The 13526-nt window shown below is 37.2% G+C and overlaps 1 protein-coding gene across 1 annotated transcript; it reads left to right on the top strand.

Annotated features, from left to right (window-relative positions):
• The first annotated feature begins 303 nt into the window (after positions 1–303).
• LOC116590142 (olfactory receptor 4F3/4F16/4F29-like) lies at positions 304–12474 on the top strand. Its single transcript, XM_032341792.1, is given in 4 exon segments — positions 304–312; positions 8537–8729; positions 11503–11734; positions 11736–12474. Coding segments are annotated over 4 exon segments (1173 nt in total).
• The last annotated feature ends 1052 nt before the right edge of the window (positions 12475–13526 follow it).

The following is a 13526-nucleotide window of genomic DNA, read 5'->3' as shown; positions in this document are numbered from 1 at the left end:
ACAAGATTCTGTAAATCATTGTAACATATTTGCCTTTTACTTTGGGAAAGGGGGTTCATTGGAGGATTCTGAGCAGGGAGGTGACATGGTATCATTTACATTTAAAATTAACTTTGGGGCATCCAGGTGGCTCAGTCCATTGAGGATCTGATTCTTGATCTCAGGTCTTGATCTCAGGGTTTTGAGTTCAAGCCCTGCATTGGAAATTGAATTTTTTAAAATAAATTGAAAAAGAAAAAAGGAAAAGTAAAATTAACTTTATGTCTGGTGTCTTGCTAAGAATAGTCTAGGAAAAGTGGTACAATGGTCCAGGTAGTGGTAAATTACTACTGTGTTGCAGATTAAGGAAAGATTTAAGGGAACTTGTGGTTTGGGTAACAATGCAAATAGTAAGAAATGATGAGATTTTGAAGGGTTAGCTAACAAAATTTGCCATTTAATGGATATTGAATTTTAGAGAAATGATTCCCAAGTTTTTGACATAAGCAGTTGGAGAGATGGATTTGTCATCACTTAAGATGAAGGAGGAGGTTAAAGTAGGAATTCAGTTGTGTGCATGTTTCATTGAAGATGCTTTTTAAATATCCAAGTGGAAATGTAAAGTAGGTATCTGGATAAGCGTGCCTGATATACAGATTAGAAGTATTAGCAAGACATTGATACACAGATGCCATTTATTTATTTATTTATTTATTTATGTGATTAATTTGGTAGCTTTAATTTTAATTAATTATTTAAATTTAATGGTTCATCACTTCCATAAAACACCCAGTGCTCATCATAATAAGTGCCCTCCTTAATACCTATCACCCATTTATCCATCCCACACCACCCACCTCCTTCCATCAACCTTCAGTTTGTTTTCTATCGTTGAGTCTCTTATAGTTTGCTTCCCTCTCTTTTTTCCATTTTCCTTCCCATGTGTTCCTCTGTTTTTTTTTTTAATTCCACATATGAATGAAATCATATGGTATATCTCTTTCTGAACTAATTAATTTCACTTAGCATCATACAGTCTAGCTCCAGCCATGTTGTTGTAAATGACAAGATCTCATTGTTGTTGATGGCTGAGTAACATTCCATTGTGTGTGTGTGTGTTTGTGTTATGTCACTTTTTTTTGTTTTTTAAAGATTTTGTTTATTTGAGAGAGAGTGAGAGAGAATGTGAGAGGGCGGGGTGCAGAGGGAGAAGGAGACTCTTCACTGAGCAGGGAGCCAGACACAGGATTCAATCCGAGGACCCTGGAATCATGACCTGAGCTGAAGGCAGATGCTTAACAAACTGAGCCATGTAGGCACCCCTATATCACTTTTTCTTTTTCCATTCACCAGTCGATGGACATTTGGGCTTTCCCCATAGTTTGGTTGATAATGCTATATTGGGGGGCATGTACCCCTTTGAATCTGTATTTTTGGTTATGGTTTGAATCTGTATTTTTGTACACTTTGGGTAAATACCTAGTAATGCAGTTGCTGGGTCATAGGGTATTTCTATTTTCAATTTTTTAAGGAAACTCCATACTGTTTTCCTGAGTGGCTGCACCAGTTTGCATTCCCACCAATAGTGCAAATGGGTTCCTCTTTCTCCACATTCTCATCAACACCTGTTGTTTCCTGGGTTCTTAATTTTAGCTATTCTAGTAGGTGTAAGGGGGTATCTCATCATGATTTTGATTCGTATACCCCTGATGATGAGTGATGTTGAGCATCTTTTCATATGCCTTTTAGCCATCTGTATGTCTTTGGAAAAATGTCTATTCATGTCCTCTGCCCATTTCATAACTGGATTATTTGGTTTTGGGGTATTTAGTTTGATAAGTTCTTTATAGATTTTGGATACTAACCTTTTATCTGATATGTCATTTGCAAATATCTTCTCCCATTCTTTAGATTGCCTTGTAGTTTTCTTAATGATTGTTTCATTGTGCAGAAGTTTTTTATCCTGATGAAGTCTCAATAGTTCATTTTTGCTTTTGTTTCCCTTGTCTCTGGTGTCATGTCTAGTAAGAAGTTGCTGTGGCTGAGGTCAAAGAGGTTGCTGCCTGTGTTTCCTCAAGGATTTTGATGGATTCCTGTCTCACATTTAGATCTTTCATTCATTTTGAATTTATTTTTGTGTGTAATATAAGAAAGTGGTCCAGTTTCGTTCTTCTGCATGTTGCTGTCCAGTTTTCCTAACACCATTTGTTGAAGAGACTGTCTTTTTTCCATTGAATATCCTTTCCTGCTTTGTCAAAGATTAATTGACCATATTGCTGTGGGTCCATTTCTCGGTTTTCTATTCTTTCCACTGATCTATGTGCCTGTTTTTGTGCCATTACCTTACTTTCTTGATGAGTGCTTTGTAGTCATCTTTGTAATACAGTCAAGCTTTGTAATATGGATTGAAGTCTGGAATTGTGATGCCTCCATCATTGCTATTCTTTTTCAGGATTGCTTTGACTATTCAGGGTCTTTGTGTCTGGTTCCATACAAATTTTAGGATTGTTTGTCCTAGTTCAGTGAAAACTTTGTGGAAAAAAAAGCTGCCTCTATTTTGATAGGGACTGCATTAAATATGCAGATTGCTTTGGATAGTATAGACATTTAAAAAAGGTTTTTAAAAAGATTTTATTTATTTATTTATTTGACAGACAGAGATCACAAGTAGGCAGAGAGGCAGGTAGAGAGAGAGAGGAGGAAGCAGGCTCCCAGCTGAGCAGAGAGCCGGATGTGGGGCTCAATCCCAGGACTCTGAGATCATGACCTGAGCTGAAGGCAGAGGCTTTAACCCACTGAGCCACCCAGGCGCCCCTAGTATAGGCATTTTAACAATGCTTTTTCTTCCAATCCATGAGCATGGAATATTTTGCCATTTCTTTGTATCCTTTTCATATTCTTTTGTAAGCATTCCATAGTCTTCAGAGTACAGAAACTTTGATCTGGTTTTCTCCTAGGTATGTTATTGTTTTTGGTGTAATTGTAAATGGGATGGATTCCTTGATCTCTTTTCCTGCTGCTTTGCTATTGCTGTATAGAAATGCAACTGATTTCTGCACATTGATTTTGTATCCTGCAACTTTGCTAAATTCATGTATTAGTTCTAGAATTTTTTTTTTTTGTACAGTCTTTTGGGTTTTCTATGTAGAGTATGATGTTATTTGCAAATAGTTGAAGTTTGATTTCTTCCTTGCAAGTTGGATGCCTTTTATTTATTTTTGTTGTCTGATGGCTGATGCTAAGACTTCCAGTATTTTGTTAAATAGTAATGGTGAGAGTGGACACTCCTGTCTTATTCCTGACTGTGGAGGAAAACCTCTCTGGTTTTCCCCATTGAAGATATTAGCTGATACACAGATGTTATTTAAAGGCAAGGTACTAGATGAGAAAACCTGGAGCATGAATATAGATAGAAAAGGCATGAGTCCTGGTATTCTTAAAAAATCAGGAGATCAGAGAATAAATAACAATTAATGGAGACTAAGGAAGAGCCACCAGTGACTTAGTAGGAAAACCAGGATTGTATGGTACCTGAGAAGCCAAATGAAGAAAATGTATGAAGATTGGAGTAGATGATGGTTAAAAGATGAGGACTGAGACTTGATCATTATATTTTGATACAGAGGTCATGAGAGAATTGAAAGAATTTAGTGGAGGTTGTGCAGGAAAATTTTGTTTGGAGTGAATTTGAAAGAAAATAGAGGAGAGGAATTGGACCAAGAGAGTAGAGGCAACTCTTTTGAGGAATTTTGTTGCAAAGGTATTTAGAGTAATGGAGCAGTAGCCAGAAGGGAAAGTTGGATCAAGAAATTTTAGTAAGATAGGAGATATAATAAATGGTGAAAGCTGAGTGGAATCGTACAATAGAGAAGAAAGTACAGATAATGTAGAAGAGAGAGGGGGGAAAGCTGGAGTGGTTCTTGAGTGCACAAGAAGGAAGGGTTATAATGAATGAGGTTTGGTGAGAGCCTTGTCACTTTGTTATAGAGGGAAGACAAGAGGACATACTTCTTTTTTAAGCTAGAATTTTATATCTATTTTCAAAAGTGATGTGGCTGCTAATTTTCTTTGTTGTGGTGGTGTTCTTGCCTGGTACTTTGATTTTGCCTTATAAAATAGGTGGGTAACATTGTATCTTTATCTTGTACTTTGACAAAATTTGTGTCAAAGAAGAATGCTGAAGAGAAGAACAAGAATGAATTGTGTAGTTTTGAGTTCAAAGATGAAACTAAGATTTATTAGATATATAATCTAGTTTAATACATAAATTGAATAGTGCTTACTCTGCTATGCTGTTCTATGGATTCAATAAAACAATATGCAAAAGATTGATTTCCAAAAGCACTTTATTTTCACATTTGAAAATATTCTTTCTTTTAAAAACAAACTCAAAATATTCTGGCAAGACTTTAAAAATACTTTTCTGTATTTTTGCATTTCTAAGATGGAATATGTACTATTGAAATGATCATAAAATGATTAAAAATGCAAAAGTCCACTTTATATTTTTCTGTGGAATGCATATTCAGTTACAATAAAATAAAGACTCCAAATTGTCCTAGAAAATGGCAAAGAGTCTCTTTCTCAGAAAACTACAAACTCTTATTTCTTCTCATGAATAGCTTCTCTGCTTAGCTATACTGGGAAAACTAAAATGGTCATAGGTGATAATTCCCCAGGTCAAGTGATCACAGTCTGGCAGTCCCAGATCTCAGCAGCATCACTTGGTCACTTCCCTCTGGGGCTGTAATTAACTTTCACTCTTACTGTGACATTGTTTTTATAAAGCTCTTTGTGTATGTCTGTAATGATCCTCAATAGGATCTGGTTGGGGGACCAAATCTAAATCTTTAGTGATGCTGATCTCTTAGTTCCCTTCACAAAACAGGTAGATGGGGGGGAAAAGAATGGTAAGAAAATCAGAGAACAAAGGTTTCTCCAATCTAGGGGTAGAGATGATTTTGGTAATGTCATGAAGGTTTTCTCAGGTCAGCTCCATTCTATTAGAGCAGTCTCTTAATTGGGCTTCTTTCTTGCTTAATCTTTCCTTCCAGCCTTTCTGTCACACTGGCAAATGAATCATCTTCCTCCAGCACTGGTCTCATGCATTAATTTCTTGCTCTAAGTCTTTATTCCCCTTTATTTATTAACAGTATTTATTACTCCACCGTCTGAAGTTAGAGCCTTAGGTCAGATAAAACTGATCTCAACTTTCCTTCTCATCTTATTTTCTACTGTTCTTTAAACATTTTCCATTCTCTGGGCATCCTGCACTCTTCACTATTATCTCAGAATATCTTGAACTTAACTGATTTCTATATTGCAATATCTGCTTGAAATGATTCTTTAGACTCTCTTTATGTATTATAATATTACTATTTATAAAAGTTCTGCTCAATCCTGCATTTTCCACTTTATATTTCTGATTACCACATCCGTGGCTTTCTCCTGCTTTACTCAGGTGTTACTAAGTCTATGGCATTCATCTTACTATGATTGTGGATAGTGACTTAAGATGTGAGGTAGGCATTGTCTTTCCAAGCATCTAACAAAAACAGATACTAAGTAAATACATTTTAATTAGTGAAATAATTAAATAAGAAGGCACAGTTGAATAGTAATAAACAGAACTAGGACTACAGTGGCCTGAGTTGTCATCTGCATCCATAACTGATATGTTGACATACGTAAATTCTCCTTGTATTTTCTATTTGTACAGAGTTAGCAACAGTTACAGCTAAAGGTGCTAAATGGATCTTGGAAAAGGGAGTTAGAGAGCAAATTATTTCCTGAAAGGGAGGTATTTGTGGGTTTGCCTCCTCTTTTTAGAGAAGTTTATGTAAATTTTTATCTGGATGAACACACCTTTGGGAACCCCATGAAGCACCCCAACCCCATGCAGGTGCAAATGACCAGTATTATCTGATGTGCTCAAGAAAGGCTTCAGAATAGTTTTTGTGAGAGTTTATTTATAACTATGGCTCTAGGGAGGTTGTGAAAATGGCACAACCCTTCTTATTATTTGTCAGGACATAGACTTCTCACAAATCAAGCCCTGAGAAGTGTTTCCACTTAGGAGCGAAAAAATTATTCTATAGGAAATATCCCTAATGAAGACTTCCAAGCTATTAAACACCAGAATAGACAAGAAAACCTAAACTAAAACCAGTTCTTCTTAATTGTCTCAAAATAATGGATTCAAAATTCAAAAATTTTTAAGACTTGGAACTCAGAACTAGGACACACAGCTAGTTGGTCCTTACTAGTTATTAGGTACCATTTACTGTGTGGTACCCTTACAATGAGGTAGGTACTGCATTGGTACATGTTACATTATATCATCGTATCACCTAGCTCCCACCATGTCCTGCAAGGGAGGTGTTGTTATTTCCTTTTGTAAATGAGGAAACTGAGGCTTGGAGAGGTTAGGTAACTTTCCCATGCTCATATAGCACGTTGTAGTGGAGTCTGATTTGAAAACAGATAACACAGACTGCAGAGCCCAAGCTATATACAGCTCTTTTGTGGCCTTCCAAGTTAGGGTGACACTTAAAACCATTGGGTAATTTTCATTTGCATTGCATTATAAAAAGCAATCTTTCCATTCATTACCATATGTGATAGTCACAGGAAATTGAGCCTGCTGGGCATGTACTGAAGGAGTTTGCCTTCTCAAATTCATTTACTTATTCAGAGGTGGGAATTGGATCTTCCTGTTTAATTTTATCTGAACTCTTCTGAACTTACCCCCTCTGTCCTTGTATGGTCTCTTTTCCTTTCATTATCATAGTGTGTGTGTGTGTGTGTGCGTGTGTGTGTGTTTAAGTAGGCTCCACACCTAGTGTGGGGCCCAACTCATGACCCTGAGATTAAAACCTGAGCTGAGATTGAGAGTCAGAGGCTTAACTGACTGAGCCACCCAGGTCCTGCAGTATGTGTCTTTTCTAATTTCTCCTTTCCTTCTGTCTTTCTCTCTTTTCATATTACTTTCTATTTCCTCTCTTCCCTGTTTCTACCTCTCAGATTATTGCCAAGCTTCATGAAACTGAGTGTTACGTGTAGGTTTGCTTCCATCTGCAAGCAAAGTTGGGGTGCCTCTGAATAGAGACTATTAGTTATGGTTATTATGAGTTTTGATATAAGAGATAAGAAATATTCTTCTATGTGTGTGGGATCTGTTTCAAAGATGGTAGAGAAACAGTGTTAGAATCACTGGTTCCTGAGTGTGGAGTGGTTATTAACCAACATTTCAGTCAAAATATTTACTAACTTTTACACTTAGGAACTTTGGACAATACAAATAAAACTTTTAAGACATTAGTTAATAGCAAAAGACTACAGTTGTAGATTAAGGTGTTTCCCGTCATATTTAAGAGGACACATCATGGGACACCTGGGTGGCTCAGGTGATTAAATGTTGGACTTTTGATTTTGGCTCAGCCTATAATCTTGGGTCTCTGGGATCAAGACCTGTGTCATACTTGCACTCAGTGACGTGTCTGCTTATCCTTTCCCTTCCCTTTGTTGCTTTCTCTCTCTCTCTCTCAAATAAATAATTAATAAAATCTTAAAAAAAAAATAGGACACATTACATTCCACCCTTTACCTGAAATCCTTGACCTTACTGGATGAAGCTGGTCCTTCCTCTGAATTTCTTTTTTTTTTCCCTCACACATTGAGCAAATAATTTTCTCTACTGTTTGTATGGCATATACTGTATACTACCTTATTTGTAGTTTTTATGTGTGCAGTTTATGTCTTTCCAGTGGGTTTATTGAGTTGGTGACTTATAGAAGTGAGAAAAAAAAATAAAACAACAAAAAAAAACCCTGACCATAATGTACTGAAACTTCAAGGGAAAGCTTTATTAAAATAAATGAGAACATTTATTTGACTTTTGAGGACAGCAAGCTATAAAGAGGCAGAAATGATGGTGTGGTGTGATAAACATTTTTTCAAATATTGTACGACTGTTGTGTTCTTCCAAATGAGCACTGAAATGAGTAGAGTGAGCACTCAAAGTGTGGCAGCAATAAATGATGTCATTTCTTTTTTTTGTTTGTTTATTTCAAATTTTTATTTAAATTCTAGTTAGTTAACACATTGTGCAGTATCAGTTTCAGGTATAGAATTTAGTGATTCATTATTTACATAGAACACCCAGTGCTCATCACAAGTGCCCTCTTTAATGCCTATCACTCATTTAGGCCATTCCCCCCCCCCCCCCCAGCAACCCTGAGTTTGTTCTCTATAGTTAGGAGCCTCTTATGGTTTTCCTTCCCCTCTCTCTCTTTTTTTCCTTTTCCCCAATGTTCATGTGCTGTGTTTCTTAAATTCCACATATGAATGACATCATATGGTATTTGTCTTTCAAAAGATCTCATTTCTATATACCATTTACTTATAACATTTAATTGGTCACTTTGTTGTAATATGTAGTTATTGTCATGCAAAATAGTGCAAATAATAGGTGGTTTGTGTAAATGCTGGCATTTGGTGTCAGTTTTTACTCAGAAAATCACATTTTTAATTTTTATTTTTTAGTCTTCTTTCTTAGGTTATATTCTATAGGAACAGTAGTTTCTGGATCAAGAATCCAGAGACCTGGATTCTTCTGGTCCCCAGTTCTGGAACTTGTGTGACTATAAGCAATTCAGTTTACATTTTTGAATCTCGGGTTTTTCATCTGAATAATGGTCAGTCTGGGATAGGCTGTCCCTTAGATAGAAATATTGGTATGATTTCACCAGGTGAGTGTGCTTTGCACATAGAGTTGCCATATTTCATCCTAACTTGCTGAGTATTTCTGGCCATCAGCCCAGTGTGTCTGTCAAGTCACCCACGCATATTTATTCCACCGGTCATCTGTCCCTCACACAGTGGCAACATAGGTGGTTTCTTTTTCTCCAGCCCAGGCTCAGAGATTTTTGGCTGAAGAGCTTCAGGCTATAGTAAGTGTGTATCTTGAGACTATAGACGGTAGACTCGGGAGGTGACAGCAAAATCATTTGATTCAGTTACGTGTAGAGAGACTCAGCTTTGTATTGGCGAGCTAGAATTGGGGTTAGATCGGTGAGTGCTTTTTTAAGTGTTGGGGCAGAGGGATGTTTTAGGATAGATGAAAGTATCAACTGTATTTTTTTTTTTTTTTTTGAGAAGATTCCTCAAATTCCTGGAGCTGTGTCTGCAAAAGGAAAAGAATGTCAGTAAGCCTGTATTACATGCCAGCACCTGCTAAAGGAATAAAATTTCAGCAGCTATTTTCAGGGCTTACCTTGAATTCTTACTTGGGGAATTCATTATGGTGGGTATTTGGACACAGAGCAATGGAATCTTCACCACTTTCATCCCTTCTCCTCTCAAATACAAAACATAGCCCAAACTTAACAGACACCAACCCCCCACCCCTGCTTTTTCTTTTTCTTTCATTCTTTTTTTTTTTTTTTTAAGGTTTTAAGTAATCTCTACACCCACTGTGGGACTTTAACTTACAACCCTGAGATCAAGAGTTATATGCTAGGTGCCCCAGCTGCCAAGCCTTTAGTATCTGTTTTAGGTGCATGTGAGCAAACCAAGGTGATACCTCTGGTGCCCTCTTACGTTACTGAAGTTTGACATTCTTTTCATTTCAAAATGGGCTAAAGCTGAAAACTACAAATGATCTTGGAGATAATCACATACCTGCATGGATTTCAGACACATTGAGCATAATCTTATCAAATATCAGAATAGGTTACAATAAAGTACTGAACACTTTAGAAGGATGGAGATACTAAGCAGAAAAAGGGAGTGGGTGGCTGAATCACTGGTGAAGAAAAACGTAATAGTTCAGTATTTCCAAGTGCTGGCTATAAGCACTTTGTATGTGTGGACAAATAGAAGCTATTTCCAGGTGTATTTCACATTCCTTGTGGTGATATAAGCCTCTGCTTTAGAAGAAACTAGCATGAAATCCAAAATATTTATACATGTCTTAGGTCTAGATAAAAGTCTTACAGGGCCAGGTGTAGGTTCCAGAGGGAACTTTATTGAATGGCCAGTAGAGATATTTGTATGATTTTGATAGTACTTTTTTTTTAAAAAGATTTTATTTATTTATTTGACAGAGAGAGAGAGAGTTCACAAGTAGGAGAGAGGCAGACAGAGAGAGAGGAGGAACAGCCTCCCTGCTGAGCAGAGAGCCCAATTTGGATCTCCATCCTAGGACTCTGAGACCATGCCCTCAGCCAAGAACAGAGGCTTAACCCACTGAGCCACCCAGGCGCCCCTTGATAGTACTTTTAAAAAATGGGAAGATGTAGTTGATGAATCTGCAGATATTATGCTAAGTGAAATGAGACAGTCAAAAATAAATACTGTGTGATTCCACTTCTGTGAGGTACCTAAAGTAGTCAAATTCATAAAAACAGAAAGTAGAATGGTGGTTACCAGGAGCTGAGGAGAGTTGTTTAATGGGTGTTGAGTTTCAGATTTAGAAGATGAAGAGATTCTAGGCATCTTTTCTACCACAGATGAATACACTTAATACTGAACTATACACTTATTCAGGATTTATGTCACAATATTTAAAGTTACATGGTTTTATACCACAATAAAAAAATATGAAAAGATTCAGAAAAGGAGTGAACCTGATCTGATGTGATGAAAAATAATGAAATTCTATCTTTTAGCCCATTTCTCCCCTTTTACTACTCTTGACTGATTTTGATATTTTCTTATTCCCCAGTTTCATTGTCCCTAATCTCAGTCTGCATCCTGTTCTACAGTGTGTTTCTCCTTAATTCATTCCTATCTCATGTTTCAGAAAACTTTCATTCCTAAATGGTGATCCATTGATTAATCAGTTTCTCCACAATCTTACTTACTCTGACTGTAAATTGTACAGAGAGAAGAAATTGAAAATGATCATAGTTTCTTTTTTTTTTAAAGATTTTATTTATTTATTTGACAGACAGAGATCACAAGTAGGCAGAGAGGCAGGCAGAGAGAGGGGGAAGCATTCTCCCCACTGAGCAGAGAGCCTGATGCGGGGCTTGATCCTGGGACTGAGATCATGACCTGTGCCAAAGGCAGAGGCTTAACCCACTGAGCCACCCAGGTGCCCCTGAAAATGATCATAAAAGGGAGATGAAATATTTTGATATGGGAAATTAAGGTCAGATATAATTTGTATAACTGTATAATTTTCCTTTGTGGGTAATTAAATTTTATATTTACTTGCTGTCTCCTTTTCTTTTGTGAGCAAATACACCTTCTTGCTGTATATTCTGTTTCTTGTTACAGGCACCTGTGAAGCTTTTCTTCTTGCCAAATTCTCCTATTAATTTTAGGCAATGAGAGATTTTCCTGATAGTTTCAGTTATAATATGATCTCCTGAGTTGTGCTTATGTCATTGTCATTATCATCATTACTTATGAAGTCTGAAGAACTGGATTACCAGGTAGTTCTCATTTGTAATGCAACATAAATCATTAGTACCACTCTCATTCTTGAAAATCATAATTTCTTTCTCATATTGTTAGTTTTCCTCATTTCAGTGGCAGCTGAGTTGGCTGGGTTCGTGGATGGAGGGAATCACTCGGTTGTGTCTGAGTTTGTGTTTCTGGGACTGACTCATTCATGGGAGATCCAGATTCTTCTCCTGGTGTTCTTTTCTGTGCTCTATGTGGCAAGCATGACTGGAAACATCCTCATTGTGTTTTCTGTGACCATTGATCCTCATTTACATTCACCCATGTACTTCCTACTGGCCAGTCTCTTTCATTGACTTGGGGGCCTGCTCTGCCTCCTCACCCAAGATGATTTATGATCTTTTCAGAAAACACAAAGTTATCTCCTTTGGAGGCTGCATTGCCCAGATCTTCTTCATCCACGTCACTGGTGGCGTGGAGATGGTGCTGCTCATTGCCATGGCCTTTGACAGATATGCTGCCATTTGTAAGCCTCTGCACTACTTGACCATCATGAGTCCACGGATGTGCATTTTGTTTCTGGTTGCTTCTTGGACTCTTGGCATAATACACTAACTGTTCCAATTAGCACTTATTGTTAATTTACCCTTCTGTGGTCCTATATTGGACAGCTTTTACTGTGACCTTCTTCGTCTCCTCAGACTGGCTTGTACAGATACCTACAGATTGCAGTTCATGGTCACTGTCAACAGTGGGTTCCTCTGTGTTGGTTCTTTCTCTATACTCCTCATCTCCTACATCTTCATTCTGTTTACTGTTTGGAAACATTCCTCAGGCAGTTCGTCCAAAGCTCTTTCCACACTGTCAGCTCACATCACTGTGGTCCTTTTTTTCTTTGGTCCAACCATATTTATCTATACATGGCCACATCCCAATTCACAACTGGACAAATTTCTTGCTTTTTCTGATGCTGTTTCCACTCCTTTTCTGAATCCAGTCATCTACACATTCAGGAGTAAAGAGATGAAGGCAGCACTGAAAAGAGCTTTCAGACCATTAGTGATTTTTAGAAAGATTTCATAAAAATGATATAAGATTTTTATTGTGATCATCATGTAGCTTGTATCTGGCATTTTAGAACTGGCTTCTTTAGTGCATCTGCAGCTGATTCACATGTTACTACAACCTTTAAGAATGCTCCTCTTTCCTTTGAATAATGAAGACTTAGACAAATAAAACCTTAATTGAAAACTTACGTTGATTCATATGGAGTTGCACATACATGTGCTACTTTTCTTAGCTTCACTTTTTCTGTTAAAGTTTTCAGTTTATCATTGTTTGTTCAATTTATCCACATACTTTCTTATAATCTTTCTCTTGATGTATCCCAGGTGCTAGTTACTCACTTACAATTGATAATCTCCTCTTTTACCAATAATGGCTCTTTTTCTTATTCCTTTGGTGAGTTGGGAAATAGTCATCTCTAATCCAGGGGTTTTTTTTTAATTTGAAGATTTTATTTATATTAGAGAGGGAGACAGACATAGAGAACACAAGCAGGGAGAATGGCAGTGGGAAAAGCAGACTCCCTGCTGATCTGGGAGCCCAATGAAAGGCTTGATGTGGGGCTCAATCCCAGGACCCAGAGATCGTGACCTGAGCTGAAGGTGGAGGCTTAACCATCTGACCCACTCAGGTGCCCCATCTAATCCAGGTTCCTCAGGTCTCTTACAAGCCAACTTTTTCTTTATGATTTGGAGGACATAGTTACCTTGTTCAGCAGGAAACTTTTGTGTTCATATTGTTCTTCAGATAATTAAAAACAATCTGATTTCAGACTAGAGGAGTACTGATCTTCCCTGCTTCATTGTGTTCTCACGTCAGCCCCCTTTTCTTGCTAACCTTTCTCTTAGATAAGTGCCTCATGATTACTCAGTATTTTATCTATTGGTGATGTAACTCCTTCTGGGAAGAATTTTGAAAAGCATAAACCAATGACACCTTTTGATTTCCTTTTGATCACATACATGTGCACATTCATGAACCAGTATTTCATTCTTTGTTTCATTCATTTGTTCTCTGAAATGATTTTTTTGTCTTACTATATATATGGAGCTGTGCTTACTCTATGTCTG

The sequence above is a fragment of the Mustela erminea genome, chromosome 5, assembly GCF_009829155.1.
Source record: "Mustela erminea isolate mMusErm1 chromosome 5, mMusErm1.Pri, whole genome shotgun sequence".
NCBI classification, from domain to species: domain Eukaryota; kingdom Metazoa; phylum Chordata; class Mammalia; order Carnivora; family Mustelidae; genus Mustela; species Mustela erminea.
The sequence above is the reverse complement of the archived record's forward strand: the minus strand, read 5'-3'. Positions and strand labels throughout refer to the sequence as shown.